This window comes from Triturus cristatus, chromosome 2_1, assembly GCF_964204655.1.
Source record: "Triturus cristatus chromosome 2_1, aTriCri1.1, whole genome shotgun sequence".
Taxonomy (NCBI): Eukaryota; Metazoa; Chordata; class Amphibia; order Caudata; family Salamandridae; genus Triturus; species Triturus cristatus.
Genome location: NC_140581.1, coordinates 795124324 through 795144823, shown reverse-complemented (window position 1 = coordinate 795144823; position 20500 = coordinate 795124324). Strand labels below are relative to the sequence as shown.

The 20500-nt window shown below is 46.6% G+C and overlaps 1 protein-coding gene across 4 annotated transcripts in view; it reads left to right on the top strand.

Moving 5' to 3' along the window:
* The window catches only part of SECISBP2 (SECIS binding protein 2), a 354953-nt gene that overhangs the window by 122830 nt on the left and 211623 nt on the right, over positions 1–20500 (top strand). For all 4 annotated transcript variants that reach the window (XM_085632806.1, XM_085632804.1, XM_085632809.1 and 1 more), the window contains one exon: positions 19037–19175. In XM_085632806.1, the coding sequence (XP_085488932.1) occupies positions 19037–19175 (139 nt within the window). The remainder of the gene's footprint in view (positions 1–19036; positions 19176–20500) is intronic.

The window sequence follows — 20500 nt, the reverse complement described above, 5'->3', positions numbered from 1 at the left end:
GGAAGGCCATTAGGACCCATGGCCTTGCCAGAGGCGACTGAACGTATGGCCAGAGCGATCTCCTCAGACGTCGGAGTCGCGTCCATCAACGATTTATCCTCCTCCGAAAGGGAAGGCAACGCAATATCTTTAAGCAGGTCGCGGGAATCCTCTTCCGAACGAGAAGATACCGGGGAATACACCCCGCGAAAATACTCTGCAAAGCAATCAACAATTTCACCCGGATCAGTAACATACACACCCTCCACTCTCTCAACCAGCGGAACAACTCGACTCGCTCTCCTTTTTATCCAGCCACGCGATCAGTTTTCCAGCTTTATCACCCATATCATACAGTCGCCCCTGCTGCTCACTACTCAGGCACCTGGCCGCCTCGGTGACTAGGGCTTTGTAGTCCGCTTGTTTGATCCTGAGAGCATGCAGTTTGTCGTCCGTGACACCACAATCCAGGTCACCCTCCAACTCAGTTATCTCAGACTCGATACGGGTCACCTCCTCCCGCTCACACCTCTTGGAATGGGAAATGAGGGACAGGGCCTCCCCCCGGAGTACCGTTTTGAACGCCTCCCACAGAGAAACAGCAGACGACACTGATCCCACATTATCTCCAAAATATTGCTCAAGGGATTTAATCAAATCTGCGCGAATTGCGGGATTACGCAGGTACCAGGGGTTGATCGGGACCACCCTCCCCTCCATCCCCGGGACAATATCAAAGTGCAACAAGAGAGGGGAGTGGTCTGAAATACCCCGAGCAAGATGCCGCACCTCCCCGACCCTCCCCGCCTGTGCCGCTGGCATCAGAACATAATCAAGTCTCGAAAGACTACCATGAGCCCCGGAATGAAAGGTGTATTGTACCTGCGCAGGGTGTTTTAGCCGCCAACAATCCACCAGACCCAGGGTATCTAAGAGGCCAGACAACCAAGTTTGGGCCCGGGGGAGATCCCTGGGTGGGTGACGATCCTCAGTTCCGGAGACCACAGCATTAAAATCCCCACCAACCACTAAGATACCCTCCGGCAGCCCAAGAAGAAGGCGCCCCAAATCAGCAAAAGTAGTCATCTGCAACCCCGGCGAGACATAAACAGAAACCAAAACGACTACTTTACCCTCCCATCTACCCACCAGAGCCGTATATCGCCCCCTGTCATCATGGAGCACCTCGTCAACCTCCAACGGGAGCGAGGTTTTAACCATAATGCCCACACCCCTCGAACCAGAAGTGAAGCCCGAATAGGCCACAAGGCGATAGCCCCGCCTATTCATAGCACAGAAGGAATTACCAATAAGGTGTGTTTCTTGCAAGAACACAATATCAGGTGAAATCCGTTTTAAAAACTGCAGGACCACCCCCCGTTTTATCCTGTCCCCCAGTCCGTTAACATTCCAGGAAAGAAGTCTCAGTCCCCTACCCCCCATCACAGCCAAAACCAATCAGTCCCCTCCCAGAGAGCACCTTGAATAGAACACAACAATATGTCTGCCTTGTGGCACAAACAAACAATACCCAACCCCAACCCAACATTCCAAACAAAAATCCCCCATCCCTGCACCCCTGCATGAGCCCAAACAGCCCCCCCAACTTGCAGTGTGCCTGTCGCCCCTGCATGAACTAAACTACAAAGACCCCCTAGAGGAGGAAAGAGAACCCCCTCGAGACACACCACAACCTCCACGGGAGGGGGAGCAAAGCACGACAGTCAAGAAACCCTGAGCACAGCCGAAAAGTGGCATCATCAGGAATTAGCCCCAGTATCAATACCGCTGGCCCGGTCCAGTGGGCACTCTCCTCCCGCGGCCCCAACACCCTCTCGATCATGTCCCCTAGGCAAAGTGTCCAACCAGTCCCTGGCCGTCTCCGGACGGTCAAAGAAATGAGAGCGACCCTCGGACTCCACACGCAGCCTGGCCGGGAAAAGCATGGCGTATTTCAAGTTCATATCTCGGAGCCGCCGCTTAACGCCCATGAAACCTAGCCTCTGCTTCTGGACCGCTTGCGTAAAGTCAGGATAGAAGTTCACCTCCACGTTCTCCAGCTTAAGCGGCCCCTGCACTCTAGAAGCTTGTAAAATCGCATCCCTGTCCCGAAAGTTGAAGATACGGGCAATAAGAGGCCGCGGGGGAGCTCCGACCTTCGGCTTGCCACCAGGAACTCTATGGGCCCTCTCCACCGCAAAGAATTTACTCAAACCTCGAGGCTGCAGACGATTAGAAATCAGATCCTCCACAAAGAGATCCGCCGCCGAATCCTCCAGTCCCTCTGGCACCCCGATAATGCGAACGTTGTTCCTCCGGGCCCGACTCTCGGAATCCTCCAGTCGCCGATCCGTGAGCGCACTGGCCTGCCGGAGCCGACGTACCTCCGTCTGGAGGGCCGCCACCTCAGTCGTGAGGCCCGACGCGGTGTGGGCCAAAGAATCCACCCTGTCATTTGTCTTGGAAAGATCTGCCCTGACAAGGTTAACATCGATGAGAACCGCGTCGAGTTTGTGCGCCAGGGTATCAAATTGTTGACCCACCGAGGTCTTCATCTCCGCGATGGCGCCCATGATGTCCTGCAAAGTCAGATCCGTCGGCAAGTCCGGGGCATCCGCGGGGCACTCAGGAGACTTGTGCGACCCGCCGGGAGAACCCTTCGGTAGGGTGTAGCGATCCATAATGTTGGCTTGAGTTGCAGCGCCACGCCGGGTCGATTTGGCCTTTGGCCTCTCGCCATCCTGCTTCGTCGCCATCGTCCTGTATTCCGTACACCCACGAGTCCTACTGCGGAGAGCGAACAATCGAGGCCAAGGACCCCAGAGGTCGCCTCAGAAAGGCGGAGCAGGTCCCCGCAGGGCAGGCAGGGTCCCCCAGCGAGGCAACCACCACACACAGAAGAGCCGTGATCCCACTCGCGAAAATGGCAAGAGGGCTCAAAAGCGAAAGTGAAAGTGTGGGGTACGCGTCTTGCCAGGCTCGTCCCGCCGTTGTTGTTCACTTCTCCACTGGATCACCCCCCGACTCAAGTCCGGGGTCAGGAGAGGAGCAGGCCGCAAACTTCAATCGATGCCCATCACGGCACACGGGGTCCGATTGAAATATGGAAAACGGGTACCACCTCGGCTCAGGTTCACCAACACAGTCCCCTCAACCGAATCAGGATGAAGACAGGATAAATGTGGGAGGTCGCGGAGGTCCTCGGGAGCCTCGCACCTACGCGGCCATCTTGGTTGCGCGCTCCTAATATTCATTGTTAAAGATTTAAGTAGAACAAGAAAAAGTAGAGCACCATCAGTAGTCGTTGGTTGCGGTAGTCCTTGGCCACGGTATAATTTCAGGCTGACTGCAATGTAGCCCTGGTCGGATACACCAAGTGGACTAGTCCCAGTGGTTCCAGTCTCGGCAACGGCGCTCAACATCTTGTGATTCTGGGCAAATCACTTAATCTCCCCATGCCTAACAAAAATTAATGTGTCCATTTGTAACAAAACTGGTGCTCATGTAAAGCGCACTGATACCCGATATCTTCGGGTCAAGTTTGCACTATATAAAACTCTTTAAAAAAATAGTCTGGAAGTCATAACATTCAAAAGGTCTCTATGTCCCACTGGTCTGGAGGAAGAGTTTTCAGAAGTTTCTGCTCTTTCTTCTGGTGCCCAAACAACCACAAAATTACATTTATAAGGTCCCCAGTATCCCAGGGGAGGCACTTTAAGACTCACAGGGTGTGAGGCAGAGGCTAACAGTCCAGGTCCAGTTGTTACTGGTCAGCTGGGCACATTAGGAAAAATGCCTCTTGCATCTAGTTGTGTCCCTGCACAGGCGTCCACTTCTTTGTCCTGGATACAATTGAGAGAATATCCAGCCTTCCGGTCTCCTCACAGATCTCAAACAGCGATGATGGTCTTCTGATCTTCCACTGTTCCAGAAAGTGTTCTAAAGAGGTGCTTTGGGATGCCACATTTATGCCCTGCACTAGTTAGTGGGTGAGGGTGACTCCTGGGCATTCCCTAACCAATGGAATAAAAGTTCCAGGGGGCAACCCTACCCATGTTTTCAGTAGTTACTTTTTGCCTTGCTGTGAACTGCTCCAAAAAGCGTATACCAGGACATTTTCAAGATGGTGAAAGTCTTCGGGTACACTCAGCGTGGGCTCTGAGTTCTATGGGTGTGTAATGGAGTACACTATGGTAATCACTAATGCCCTCCCACATCTAGCACTATAATCCAGTTTGAAGCAGGCCCTGTTCCCCCAAAAAACACAAGGAGGCAGACGTTTTGAAGGACAAAAGCAGGGTCCTTCAGCAACCAGACAAGGGATTCTCAAGGATTTTCCTGGCTTCCTATTTGCGCCCTTAAAAGGGTGCATAATCTTTACACATGCCTTAGAGCAGGGGTACTCATAATACGGCCCGCGGGCCGCCAGCGGCCCGGCAAGCCTTCCCTGGCGGCCCGCGGAGCCTGCAGACATCGTACCGGTGTTTTTTGTCTTTCTTTTTAAAAAGTGTCACCAAACACCGCCGTTGCAGCAGCCCGAACTCCGAGAGAGGGCCGGCAATTCCAGCGATAGTTAGAGTGGAGCTGCGGGGGCGCTGAGAGGTGAAATACAACAAAGGCTTGTTAGCAAGTGAATGGTCTTTTAAAGACCTGTGAAGTACTGGGGGCGGCTGTGTGTGTGCCTGGGCTGCCACACAGGTGTGGGGGGGTATGCACTGCCAGCAACCTGCCAGGCCAGTGAGTGTCGTTTCAAATATCCGATCCAGCAGCAGCACACTTCCAAGGCCCATCCATACATGACAGTAACCCAATTCAAGGCCCCTTTCTCCCGATTTTTTTTTAAAGAATCTCCCACTTTGCTCTTCTGATATGTTGGCCTGTATGCAATATATATATTTTTTTTTCACAAGTTGCAAGTGTTTGTGATGCAGCTTCAGGTATAGGCACTAGGTGTAGTTTTTTTTGGGGGGGCGGGAGGGGGAGAGTTTTATATAGCACGCAGGGAACTCGACCTGACGGTATTGAAGTGCTTTACATGAGCACCAGCTGCGTTACAGATTAACACTTGCATTTTGTTAGGCACGGGGAGATTAGGTGATTTGCCCAGAATCACAGGATGCCGAGCGTCCCTGCCGTGTAAGATTACCGTTTCACAACGTTTCTCACCCAGCATACAGTTAATATCAAATTCTTATGACATTAAACACTGTACTTTTGTTGGATTTATTGAAATACAGCTTTTTTCAAATGTACCAACCAAATGTACGCCCCCTTCGGTTTAACAGGTTCTCACTGTGAGGAACATATTAAGTCAACGGCGCGTTAATATGTGGAAAATATACCTGAGATTTGTAATTGGTGGAACAACTTTTCATGCTCGCTTCACGTTCGACAGATAGAGGCAGGGACAGACATACAGAGGCAGGGACAGACAGACAGAGGCAGGGACAGACAGACAGAGGCAGGGACAGACAGACAGAGGCAGGGACAGACAGACAGAGGCAGGGACAGACAGACAGAGGCAGGGACAGACAGACAGAGGCAGGGACAGACAGAGGCAGGGACAGACAGAGGCAGGGACAGACAGAGGCAGGGACAGACAGAGGCAGGGACAGATAGAGGCAGGGACAGATAGAGGCAGGGACAGATAGAGGCAGGGACAGATCGAGGCAGGGACAGATCGAGGCAGGGGCAGATAGATAGAGGCAGGGACAGACAGATAGAGGCAGGGACAGACAGACAGACAGAGGCAGGGACAGACAGACAGAGGCAGGGACAGACAGACATAGGCAGAGACAGACAGAGGCAGGGACAGACAGACAGAGGCAGAGACAGACAGAGGCAGGGACAGACAGACAGAGGCAGGGACAGACAGACAGAGGCAGGGACAGACAGACAGAGGCAGGGACAGACAGACAGAGGCAGGGACAGACAGAGGCAGGGACAGACAGAGGCAGGGACAGACAGAGGCAGGGACAGACAGAGGCAGGGACAGATAGAGGCAGGGACAGACAGACAGAGGCGGGGACAGACAGAGGCAGGGACAGACAGAGGCAGGGACAGACAGAGGCAGGGACAGATAGAGGCAGGGACAGATAGAGGCAGGGACAGACAGAGGCTGGGACAGACAGACAGACAGACAGAGGCTGGGACAGACAGACAGACAGAGGCTGGGACAGACAGACAGACAGAGGCTGGGACAGACAGACAGACAGACAGAGGCAGGGACAGACAGACAGAGGCAGGGACAGACAGACAGAGGCAGGGACAGACAGACAGAGGCAGGGACAGACAGACAGAGGCAGGGACAGACAGACAGAGGCAGGGACAGACTGAGGCAGGGACAGACAGACAGAGGCAGGGACAGACAGACTGAGGCAGGGACAGACTGAGGCAGGGACAGACTGAGGCAGGGACAGACTGAGGCAGGGACAGGCAGAGAGAGAGAGAGAGAGAACGCGAGAGAGAGAGCGAGAACGAGAGAGAGAGAACCAGAGAGAGAGAACGAGAACCAGAGAGAGAGAACGAGAGAGAGAGAACGAGAACGAGAGAGACAGAACGAGAACGAGAGAGAGAGAGATTTGCATGCTGGGTCTGGTGGCTCAGTGGACGAAGGCATCCGCTGCAGGGGCCTGTGTTCAAGCTCATGGTCACAGTTTTTTTTTCTAGCCCCGCCCCCTCCCCCACTGACCCCGCCCCCACCGGTGCGGCCCTCGGCCACAAACCACACTCTAAATTTGGCCCCCGAGAGAAAGTTGGTGAGTACCCCTGCCTTAGAGAGACCTATCCAGCACGGTGTAACACAGTAGTGTTGCCAGGAGGGGCGCAGCCCCCACCCTTCCTCTGAGCTCAAATAAGTCAAACCTGCCCCTTTCACGCCGACCTGTCAATCAGTGTCCTTTTCTGTATCTCCTAGGTGGAATTTCACACATCATATACTTCTTATTCCTGCCAAGTCCGGCTTAAAGAAGCTGAAGAGTTAATGCAAAGTAGCCTTCAGGACTTTAATGAAGGGGGAAAAGGCAACTTGTTAAAAGTCACTTTCCCATTAATATGTATTAATAATCTGACTTGACCATTGAATTGGATTTTTAATAACTAATAAAATAGTGATTTAATTAATGTTTTAGCTGGTCCCATTCCTGAGCAACAGTATTAGTATTTTAATATGTGCTCTGATCTGATTTTCTGCCTAGGGCAGTTAGCTTGGGCCTGCCACAGTTAACATAACTTCTAGGACCTTGTCACTGTAGGGACATTGTAATATTCATTTTGTACATGTCCCACTTTTAAATCTCATGCACCCTACCTTGTAAGTATAAGGGTTTTCATGGGGTGACTTACTAACATTTAAAAGGAATGTTTTTACTTGTTACAGGTCACACTTCAGGTTTAAGCTGCAGCAGTCAGGCAACAATGGCAGGCTAAATGCCATGTTTTCCTTGTCACGCTAGTGGATGACACAATAAGGGAATCAGTCCATAGTTGACATTTAACTTTACCATGCCATAGGTGCATGTTCTGCACAACATACGATGGCCTAATACTTGAGTTAATCATGCCAATCAGGGATTCGTCAATTTCTACATCTTTTAAAGATCAGAGCAAATAAACTGGACAGCAGTGCCCCAGTGTGTAGAATCTAAAAAGCAGCAATAAAATTCAGTAAAAAAATTAAATGGGGGTGGCCGCACAAAACCGCATTTTCTCACTGTCTCAAATATTTTTCTTATCAAATGCATACTTTCAGACCAATATGTCTAGCCATAATAAATAGCCTTAATAACAAATTATTTTAATACAACATGCGTCTTTTGCTAGCATAAACTGCTTTGGCTCTTGTTTAGTACTGTCTAACAGAATCCCAGCTTGCATCAGGATCTGATCTGATGCCTCTTCAGAAACAACCAGAGCTCCGAGACCACACGTCTCGCTGCCACTGACGACATCCGCTCCCTACTCGACCGCAGCGAAACTGTAGCTCTCATCCTTCATGACCTCTCAGCCGCCTTCGACACTGTCTCCCACCACACCCTAATCACGAGACTCCATGACGCCAGCATCCGCTACATGGCCCTGGACTGGATCTGCTCATTCCACATAGGTCAAACACTACCTCCGTTCCTCTCCGAACCCACGGAGATCAGCTGCGGAGTACCCCATGTCTCCTCCCTGAGCACTCACTTCAACGTCTACATTGCTCCTCCGTCAGGAACTACGGACTCAACATCGTTTCCTACGCAGACAACACCCAACTGATCCTCTCCCTCACCAATGTACCCACAACCGCCAGAAACAACTTCCACAGCGGGATGAAGGTTGTTGTCACCTTAATGAAAAACAGTTGCCTCAAACTCAACTCTACCATGCCCGAGTTGTTCATCCTGGGACCCACCCCCTCAGCCTGGGATGACTCCTGGTGACCCTCCACATTGGGACCACACCTGAAACCTCGGCATCATGCTGGACTCCTCGATCACAATGAACCGTCAGATCAATGCGGTCTCCTCATCATGCTTTCACACACTTCGCCTGCTTGGAAAAACATTCAGATGGATCCCCATCAAATCCAGACACTCATCAGCAGTAGACTTGACTATGGCAACGCACTCTATGCCAGCGTCACCCAGAAACTCCTCAGGTAATTACAGAACATTCGAAATGCCGCTCCCATACTGGTCCTCGATATCCCCCACCGCAGCCATATCACCGAACACCTCAGAGAACTCTACTGACTCCCAGGTAACAAAAAAATCACTTTAAGCTCCTCACGCACACCTACAAAGCCCTCCACGAAGCAGGACCAGTATACCTGAACCTCTGCCTCTCATTCCACATACCCACCAGCTGGCCTTGGCCACCATTCCTCGGGTCCTCTAGACTAGAACCGGAGGAAGATCCTTCTCCCACCTCGCCACCAGGACCTGGAAAACTTTGCCTGTCCACCTCCGACAAACCCCATAACTGACTTAATTCAGGAAGGATCTCAAGACGGCTCTTCGGCTGAACCCAAGTGCTCAGATTGATCAGCAGGCCCCCCACACCCCCCACGCAAGCACCTTGAGAGCCTCACAGGTGAGTAGCTGCACTACTAACAAAACTGTTTATTGTTAAGCAGACAAGTGAAAAATCAGAAGTGGATAAAATTGTTTTCCCCAGAATAAGGTTAAAAAAAGCATTCTTTTCTCTTTGACTTCTAGGACTTGTAGTCTTGTTTCTTTTATTATAAAATAGGACTACATATCCCAGAATTTAAAGGAAAACAAACATTTGCAATGCAATAGGTCTTGCATTTACGCAAGTTTAAGCTATTGGCATTGTATATGACGATGCGTTTTATTTATGTTTTAAAACCCAAAACACAAATAAAAGGCATTGTCGTTTACAATGCCAATAGCTAAAACTTGCATAAAACCGAGACATATTGCATTGCAAATGCTTGTTGTAATTTGATTCCAGGGCAGGGCCAAAGCTGGATCGTAATTTTGAGATGGGAGGGGTAGATGAGTGAGCTGTTGAGAGGGGCCTGCTAATTCAGTTTAGTTTATTAGCCCATTTTCTGACGTTTCGCCACTTTTATTTCCAGTCCGTCAGACATTCTTGGCATGGATTAAAATGCTTCATCTGTACCACCAGCCCCTGCATGAATTGCCTGCTCAGGGCGTTGTAGTGGTTTCGTTTGCATCTGTCAGTTTACTGTGTGATCCCAAGAATGGAGATCTGATGTCTCACCTTCCTACTTCTACTCCCCGTTTGGGAAGTCAACAGCTTCCTATGCCTCCTCAGCAGCATCAGGAGTCTGGACATCAGCAGAAATTGAGTATTATAGCTGGCAGAATCTATAGCATTAGCAGAGACATGGAATTCAATAAACATGACATTTCCTTCTGCTGTCTCTCATGAGCATGCATGTTTGTTGTATATAGACGTCCTCATGTGCCCACCAGCATTGCTGCTCTTACTACCCAGCATAGAATGATATTGATTCGCTGCAATGGTTCCCATCTCAGCTTTTGGATGATCTGTGAGCATGGCTGTAATACCGTTTAAAAATTGTCTCAAGTGCAGTTATAGTAGCTTTGGATAAAAATTGTAGCGAGCTTGTGTGATTTTCAACAGTTAGATTGGCCTGGGTATTGGCAATTGCATTCTCTGTGCCTGTCTTAGGGACTGTGGCTCTAACCTAGTTTCCCTCGCTTAGCTCGTATATTTCTGTTTCCATGTTAGGAACCATGATAGGAGTCTGGGGGCAGTGTTGGCATCAACTCGAGCAAGAGGTGCAAATAGGGTAGCGAAAGACCCACATTCTGGCACTGTTGTAGATGTGGAAGCCACAACCCTAGAACTTTCCTGTTGCCTCCGGAGACAGAGCTGAGATGCTGGTTCACCGATGTCCTTGTCCTTGTCTATAGTACTTCCCATGTCCTAGCTTGCTTGAGGATCTTTGAAAAAAATCCATAATCCGCTTCGGTCCTGAGGAGCAATAAGGCTCCTCAAGCTGCAGTATTCATTTAGTGTTTTTTTCCAGAATGATGCCACCATTGACGTCTTTTTTCCATCTAATACCACATTTCTCGTTCCAATACGCACAAAAATACAACACCCAGAACTATACTTAAAATACCAAGGAACTGAAGAGTGGGAGTTTGATTGAGAGAAGGAGAGAAAGTGGTCCAAGTCAGTGGGATGTCTGGAGTACCTCGGCATTTATACTGGCCACCTGAAAGCAGTGATGGCCACCTGAAAGCAGTGAAGTACACCATATGGATCTGAAGCTGGTTCTAGCCCAAGTTCAGGGAGCCAAGGGATGTCTTGGAATGTCATCTCTTAGTACTCTCTCTGGGCTGTTTATCATTTTTAAATGCTCATGTCTTGTAAATGACCACTTGCTGTCAAGAGCCTCCATCCTAGTGTCCTGTGACAAGTGTCCTAACCTAACCTTCTACAAACCCACCAGATCTCTCCGGTCGGAAAATCTTGGCCTGGCAATGGTGCCTCCCATTAGGAAAGTCAGAATAGGTGGACGTTCCTTTAAATATCTCGCCCCCAAACTATGGAACTCCCTTCCTGTTGATCTCCGTCGCATTCCCAACCTGTTTGCCTTTAGAAAGGCCTTGAAAACCTGGCTTTTTAATCAGTAATTCTGTTATGTTTCTGTTGTCTTTTCTCTTTTTTCAGTAATGGGTCAGAAAGCGCCGGGACACTCCTCGGAGTAGCCGTGCGCTATACAAGTCACCCATTAACATAACATAACATAACATAACAGGGCACCATCAGCCATGTTGTTTCTATCCTACAAAGCCACTTGCAGCCAATATACTGTGGACAACAGCCTCCCTCTGGCATTTGCCTACCAGTTGTTTTCTATTCAGCGTTTGCTGATTGTCCTACTGACAAGATGACATCAGTTAACAGTGCACAGACCTGTAGCTATAACTTTCGGCATCCTGCCTCCCTGCAACTTGCGGTAAGGGGTAGAATATCTAGCTTGTATATCCCCCGCAATAAACAAAGTTTGAGCAGTGTTATTCTGTTAGGAACAAATATGACTTTTCTATTAAGATGACTTGCTCAATAAATTTAATATGTGCCGTGACATTTCTAATACTTCTACCCAACATAAAGGTATTCTGCAGTTCTATCCTGTGCAGTAGGGAAGCCATGCACTTGAAAACAGGGCTTCAACAATCCAATCACATGGACCTGTAACCAAGTGCAGTACTTGTTCGTTGAGGCCAGGGTTGTGTGTTGTGCAGTTCTCCTGAGGGTGGGGGCTTTGGCATGAAGGGCATGCACTTGTCGATGCTCACTCTGTTGAGGAAACAAGATTATATCTAAAACTGGTTTATCTTGCGGCATTTCATATTCTTATACCATATACCGATATGGTCAATTGTGAAACACTTTCAAATAATAGAATTTGCCCGCAACAATTAATGATCTCCTGTTAATCAAAGCAGATGCTCAAAGATAGATTGTTGCATAATTATTCACATATTGAGACCAAACCCCGTATTTTCAGTGTAAACACTGAATATCAGTCCCGTGTTTAGGGTGCTGCTGGGGTAATATTAGTGAACGATAAACAGTAGAGTTACAAACAGAAATAAATGCTGAAGAAGGAATTGTACTTAAAGCAAACACTTTTTTTGTTGTTTTTTTGCACGTGGGCCAATGAATGAAAACAATCTCATTTCACCAGTTGAGCAAGTCGATATTTCTACCGTTATGGAAAGAACTCCCTAAGTCATCATCAGGACTAGACAAACTGGATTCAGAGCACCTGCAAACGATTCTGTAGAAGGTGGGCTAAAAAGACCCCAAGTAGATTATGTATGGCCAAATTCATCAGAATCTATCTTGCCGAGCTCGGCAAGGCATAAATGAAGGTTTTGAAATGTAAATGATTGAATTACACCTTTAACTCACATGCGATTTTGAAGTGTTGGGAAGCAGCAGGATATAGTTCTCCACGGCAGCACTAATTTTGGAAGTTATCGCGACAGCTCTGCAGGGATGTGATGCCTTCTCTCAATTCTTGCAATCATCTCCCACTGGTACATGTTTAGCGTGTGGCTTGGGTTGTGGAGCTCACAGTGCACCAGGGGTTATAGTGCTGCAACAAGGTCACACACGCCAGACTCAAATCTGCAAAGTTCTTGCTCTTTGGAGTTTCACACTCAAGCTGTAAGGACTGACAAAAGGCAACAGCTCATCAAACCACAAATCAGCTCTCTTGGGTTGTGGTTGACTGATAAACAATTGGCAGTCTCTGTATAACTTATGCAGCACTAAGTACCTCACAACAGTGCAGAGCACAACTGGATCTCAGACTCTGTGGTGCATGGCAGATTTTGAGTACCCCAGGTAGTCTACCTCTATCTACAACACAAGCTCGACAGCATAGACATTGTTTTAAGTTCCAGGATTATAGTCCTTATTTCCTCAAAGGAGGAAAGCACAGTCTTCTGCCTCTGGACTTCACCTTCCTGTACACAGGTGTGCAGACCATCATCAAGTGAAAGATTAACATTGAATATGTTACGGGGGCAACTTCAATACATCGTTGGGCGGTCCCCGAGTGGGGTTAAACTCAGTAGGCCTGTACCCCACTATTACATTTAACTGCTGCCAATGACCTAGTCATGAGGACAGGAGCCACAATTGTCATATGAGTACCACTTTGGCATGACACCTATTACCCAGCAGAGCCTAGCACTCTGTTGCTGAACAGCATACTTAAGTGATTTAGAGCAGAGTGAGGAGACATGTGATACAGGCCTGTTGCACTAGAAAGCACACCCCAGCTGTCAGAGCAATAACACGAGGGGTAGATTGAAACATGTACACAGCACCAGGGACATTGACACTACACTGTCAGCTCTTCTACCTTGATCCACTGGCCATCTTGGGAAGAGATTGCGTTTTATAAAAGCTTGTGATTAATGAAAGCATGCCAGCACCTTCTCAGCCTTAGAGTGATTAAAGATTAACTATATCCAACACTTGAGGAGGATTAGTAACACTTTCTAGTGATACCAACACAATGCAGTCAACTGATAACACCTGACCAATTATCTTAACATACTTGATTAACTTTTTCCGTAGGCAGCAGCATCGTGGGCACGTAGTCCAACTGCATACATCACTGATGCAACTCTTGCTTATATCCGTAACTGTGAGTAAATGCACCTAGTGTTACCATTATCACTTCTTCCTGTTTCAAGACCCAAAGCACCAAGGTTAATTAGAAATATGCCATGATTACCTGAGCATAAATACATTGTCATATGAATGCACAGAAACTAGATACCGTAGATTATCAACTAATTGCATTTTTTTTTTAAATAAAGAGAGATTTATTACAACTCACGTTTTAAATTACCACTATGATACAATCTAATTATTGCTTCTGTGCCCTACCTATATTAACGACGACGATGAATTTAGATGAAGTACTTTGAATGGATTCACCCACAAGCATATTCAAGTGTGCTTTTATATGCAGAAGTATCAAAACAGCATCACAGATGGACACCCATCTAAAGTCTAAAGAGAAGATAATATATCCCCAAAAACATCAGCTGAAAATAATGTTAAATTTATTTACAGTGGTATTCATATAAGTTCAACTAACACCCAGAGGACATTAAAATAACGTACTAGTTAATGAGTTAATGATGCATGATTGATATTTAGAAAGGCGGGGATTCAAAAAACATTATATCTTTATCTTCAACAGAGTAGTCCTACAGGGGGCAGCTAAGGAGGGGATTTGGGGAATTAAGGGACTGCATCAGTGGATGGCAGTGAAGAATTAGAATGCTTGTTTCCTGGTTTACTCTTTTCTTGCCTGTGGGGGGTCTCCATTAAAACACATTTTTCAAAATATGTTTGTTGAAATTTTCCGTTTTGTATAGCATACAAAAATATCTGTGTTCAATGTGTCACAGGTGAAAAACTACATGTATAGCATTCGCTGATATCCATATCACAGTAATATATGCGATATAGTACCCTATGCCGTTCTAGGAAGCTGGCTCTGTATATGCTCTACCAAAGTAAGGCATAGTCTGCACAGAGGCCAGTGAATCCCTAAAGGCTTACAGAGGTAAAAGTAGATACTATCTTACCCTCTATTTGTTGTAGTGGGGGCAAGCAGTAAGGCTTTATTAGAGGGGAGTGTTAAGAATTTATTGTTCACACCCAGGCAAGAAATTATGTCACACACTCAAAGACCAAACTCAGACCAATTGTTTGTATAAAATATATTTCTTTAGTTGTATTTTATTTTTAGAACCAAGCAGGACTTGGTACAGGTAAGTAGAATTGTACTTTTCAAGACAGGTGGATCAAAACAAGTAAGCTGGATGAAATTGACTTTGTTACAGATTTGTAAAATATTTAAAGACAATCAATATTTGTAATTACTTTGGTATTACTTTTCATATTACTCTTGAGAGTACTTTTTAGATTTCTGTTTCTACTCAGTGTTGTATGCCTAGATATCACACTGGGACATTCCCTAGACCAAGGTAAGTAAAACACTTTTGCATTTTAAACCACAGTTGCTTAGGTTTCCATACAAACACAACTCAGCACTTAGAACTTTTTTTAGAGGAAAACAGTCAATGCAACTCTATGAAGGAAAATGAGGTTATCAGTTTTCAGGTAAGCAATTGGTCTGTGGGGTTGAGTTTCTGGGGTTAGAACAAGGGTTCCCCCAGGGTCAAGGATGCACTCCAAAGCACCTTTAGCGGTACTAGTGCGGCTAGGTGCAGAGTGCTGAGGCCCAATGTTAGCCTATGGGGCTAGGGAGCCGTCAGTTGATGGCTGCACTCAGGCAAGCCACAAGGTTGATGGAGCTAAGTTCCCTAGGTTTAAGCTCAGGGCACAGGGGACTCTGAATTAGCTAACAAGATGCACCCATAGTTGCACAGGGGCGGCCGGGTGCTGATTTGGCGTCGGGTGCCCAGTTGTTTTCAATGGGAGATCTCCGGTCAGAATAAAGGCTGCAGGTTTGGGCAGGGAGGCTTCCTGGAGGCGACCACCTGTTGAAGAGGTAAGTTAGGATGCATGGCGTTGCTTGGTCATCATCAGTTGGGCCACCCTAGGCCGTGGGGCATTGGGTACAGGGGTGTCAAGGCGTTGGGTTACCTTACCAGCTCCGGTCGCGATCGTGGGGATCATCCAGATAGAGGCTGCAGCATCTTCCGGAGGCTCGAGGTAGGCCAGGTATCACCAGATCCCAAGTCGGCTTCGCTGGGGGGACCTCATCGTGGTGTTGGGCCACTCGAACTTGGACTGTGGGCATCTGGTGCAGAATGGTGCTGACTCGCGGATTCGGCCGGAGGCAGAGTCTGGTTCTTGATTAAGTCCAGTGCTCATGGGAGACAGAGTCTATGTAGGGAATGTACAGCAGGTCCTCTGGGTTCTAGGGGGCTGCTGGCTGCAAGACACGCCGGGATTCCGCTGGAGGAGGTCGGATTCTGGGACCAAGGCAGCTGGTGTCCTCCTCCTCTTCTTCCTTCAGCACTGCTCTTCGGTCCTTCTTCTTCTTCTTCTTGCTTGTCTGAGGAGCAAGGCTTGTCTTTGGAGGCAAGGTTTCAGGTAGGTACAGGTTGGGACTAATGGGTTCCTTCCTTGGGGTGGGTACACCCCCTATTATGCCACCCTCCAGTGGGAGGGGGGCATAAGCCTCCCCCTGGTTGGCTGGGTCCCCCCATCTGCAAGACGGCGGGGACTGAGAGTTGTGCTTCGCTGCGCCTCATTGGCAAAGGTGGGCACACCTCTCCTCATATCTTGGTTTTCCTGCCGATTCTCCCTCCCAAAGTGGGGATTAGAATCAGTGGGGGCCAGTTGCTGGGAGCAGCAAAAGGCTGGGTCAGCTCATAAAGGCAGCAAGCCTTTGAAGCTTCCCCTTCGTGGACCCTGCCAATCCTGGGGGAGGAGGCGTGGCATATCTGCCCATGATGTGCTTTATTTCAGGACCCAGAGAGCTGAAGGCTCTCGATCCATGGCTCCAGAAACATGTCGGGGTGTGACAGCTGACGAGCCGCCGCTCAGCCAGGACACTAGAGTTAGGTCGTTTTTCAGGGGTATCTCTAAGATGCCCTCTGAGTGCATTTGGCATTAAATCCCACACTGGCACATTGATACCAAACTTCCCAGAATTCAGTAAAGCATTTATGGTGCTGTGGAGTTCATAATGACAAACTCCCAGACCATATTCTCTTTATGGCTTTACTGCACTTACAATGTCTAAGAATGGACTTCGACACTTTAGGTGCACAGGGCTCATGCACCTGTACCCTCACCAGTGGTATAGTACACCCAGCGTGAGGAGTGTTTTACCTATACCATGGGCAGTGGGTTGTAGGCATAGCACACAGGCATGTGTGTCATGTCGACTCCTCACTTTTCTGTTCACCAAAACTTGCATCCTGCAAGGGTAGTGTGTATGTGTGTTAAGGTACAGGGCCCCTAAGGGTGGCACAATATGTGCTGCAGTCCTTAGAGGCCTCCCCTGGTCACAGTGCCCTTGGTACCCATGGTACCTTATACAGGGGGCTTACAGGTGGTCAGAGAGCTGCCAATTGGAGGTGCAAAGGTGCAGTTTTAGGGAAAGAACACAGGCCCAGGGCACACTTAGTCAATAAGCATCAAACATCAGGCAAAAAGTGGGTGGGCAAAAATGCAAATAGGGGCACTTTCCTACCGCCGTATATTAAAAGGATATTGCAACAAACTGAGTAGCTCCTTTATAAAGTCATGAAACCCTTATGTGGCTTGCAATGTACTTATAATGTAGAGCAGGGGATACTTAGGTCCTTATAATATATGGACGCAACGTCACCCTTTCCATAAATTGCTCAAATCCTTGGTGTATTGCTCTTTAACATGAAAGCAGTAGGATATTTGCATGCATAAAGAATAAAAATAGAATTTATGGTGCAAAATCAAAACGCACCAAAAGCAGTCAATGATTTGTTGCAAAAAGTACTCCAATCAGTGTAATATAAGTACAATAAAAAAAAGTCAGTTGTTTAGAATGTCATTCTTGCAATGAACTATAACGTGCAGAAAACAAACATACAACCATCAATATCTCCTTTCTTGCTGATCATTGTTTATTTAGAAAAACAGATCAGAAGTAGTTTTAATTGTTGTTTAAACTGCAGCCCTAATTGTGCTGTGTCCTGCCTTTCACGTTGGCTTCCGGCTCAGCTATCCGGCATTACAGCTCAACTGTAAAAACGTATTACTGTGGAGCAGCTACATAATTTCTTTATTACAGGTTAATAAAGACGTCACAACTCGACTGTAATGGAGAAATTACAGACAGGCTCTTTTTACCGGGATCACATGCTGCTGGGTATCATACAAACCAAGAACTATATGTGTGTAACCCATATAACCCCCCCCTGGAACCTGGGCTAGTAAAGTATATCAAATAAGAAAGGGTTCCATAGGGGCTAGATTTAGAGAAGAACATTTATGTCCTAAATCATGCACTTATTAATAATAGGGCACGTCAGCTATCGGTTTACTACTCGGCTATTTGCAACCTTTGTCTGAGTAAGGTGTGGTAAAATACATCTGATTATTTCTTCTTGAATGGCCCAAAACATGTGAACAATTATTGTAAATTTATTGATACTTTATTGTAAAGTGAAATGTATTCTTTTCAAAAGACATCCATGCAATCCAGAAATTATATTAATTAATGTGAATCAAATGTTCAACATTAATCATTGCTGTTGTAGTCATGAATTCAGAGTGTATGAACATGATTATAGTATCCATATTAACACCTAGAGGTAGTTCATAAAAGAAAAACTATGCATTGTTTCACTGAGCCTTTGAGTTTGAAAAGTCTAACAAATACTTTAGTTCACCATAATCTTTGTTAGACTCCTGCATTGTTGTCGACGATGTGTTTCAGCCATCGATCCTTTTAGACCTCATCAGGACGAATACAATGGAAAGTGTATGTATCCTAAAAGCATAAATGCATATACATAATTATCACATGCATATGGCTCAGTCGAAAAATATTCAGCATGTTATCCAACACATCTTCGTATATAAACACAGGCATAGTGGTACAAAGGTTTATTCATTTTGATGGGTAAAATCGAATATACAAGAAAACACCAGTGAAGGCACTTCTACACATCTCCCGCAGGAAACTGCCATAGTGAGTCGAGCTACCATTAAACTAAACATGGACCACAATAGGTCTTGTGGCCAAAGTTATCTTTTAAAGAAGCCAATGTATTCGTATAGGTGAAATTGCAGTGTTGTAGGTGCACATGCTAACGGACATGAATTTCGCTTATATGTTGAGCAAAACGGGGCAACTATAGTAAGTGTGTGTAAAATGTCAAGACATATATTTTTCCTTTATTAGAATTTGAAGAGTGCTTAGCTTGCCATTAACAAGAGTTAAAGCTGTAATGATATGTGTAAATGAGAATAAAAATAAATGTAATGGGGTTCATCACTGTTTTGAAGTTGTTCTTAATTTTGAGTTTGAACTTGATGTCTTCCATAGGAAGTTCCCAAACCCAAGAGCGGTGGTAAGAAAAGTAAAGTTCCAGTGCAGTTGGATTTGGGTGGAATGCTGGCTGCATTAGAGAAGAGGCAATATTCTGAAAAATCAAAACCATCTTGCAAACCTGTGGTGTTGTCAGGTAGGTGTTGTGATGTAGAAATCATGAAGATGATTACTTTTTTCAGCTAATACATTGACAGGTATATTGCAAGCCTTAAGCTTAAAGTTATTTTTCTTTTCCACAAAAACGTTGAGTTTTATATTAGACCATATAAAGGTAGGAAAAATAGAGATAGAAAGTTCCTTCGTTTTTCACCCTTTCCCCTGTTGCATATAACAGCTTTGCATGTGGATTATGGCTGAAATTGGCAGAACAAGACTTTACAAATTCAGTGCAAACAAAATTGTCTTCCCCTTCACTGATTGGGTATATAGAGTGACAATGGGGACAAGGATGGCATAGGATGTTCTCTCCCTAGGGCACCAAGCGTAGTGACCGCAGGGATCTGTAACAGTCATATAACAGGCCTTTGCCTGAGAGGTAAGCCTCCAAAGCTTGCTATTGTGTATCAAATCTATCGTTCATATAAAGCGAGGATGTGCGTCAACGTATCCGTGTCAGTCGGTGTCTACAACCTGCCTATCCATTCCTGTATAGAGGGAACTGTTGGGGTCCTCCAGTGCAGTGATAGGAGTTGCTTTGCCACCAAAAACATATTGAATATTGTTCTCCAATCCACCTTAGGTAAAGTTGTCATTACTGCTGGTTAAGTCCCAAGATTACAATGGAGGGATACCCCATCAGCCCCCTGACACGAATAAGGATCTCTTTCCAATAACTTATTAATTTGTGACAGGATCACCACAAATGTATGTAGCCTACATCCATCCTGCACCCCCTCCAACACAGTCCATCTGTCAACCCATACATCTGTTTCAATTTAACAGGCATAACATACCACATTGTCATGATCTTGTACATCGTTTCTCTTTTCTGTACATTCTTACAAAGTGATGGAATGTTGGACCACAGTTTCTTCCAGGCTACCCTAGGGACAGTTACCAAGTGCCTTTGACAACTTTTTCATATCAGGACAATCCGTATGGACGCTCTTGTATCTAAGACGGAGGTGTCTTAGATAGGAGAGGGTCCATGCTCAAGAGTATGCCTTTTGGGCTAACATATGTGGTGAATAGTGTCTACCAGGCTGTTAACGAGCGGGTGGCTGCTATTTTACTGAACGTGTGAAGGGCCGTGTGTTCGAGTTGTACTGTAAGCGTTGATTTTCTTGTAACTGGTAGTTCTGCTTACATTGCAGAAAGTCATTGATGCCCCACCCTTGAAAAGGTCCCATAACATTCTACACCTCCCTTTCTCCCACTGTGTAAACATGCCTTTTATAGTCCCTGGGGAGAAGTTTCTGTTGTTTAACAGGGTTGAAAAAGGGGCAGGTAAAGTTCTCA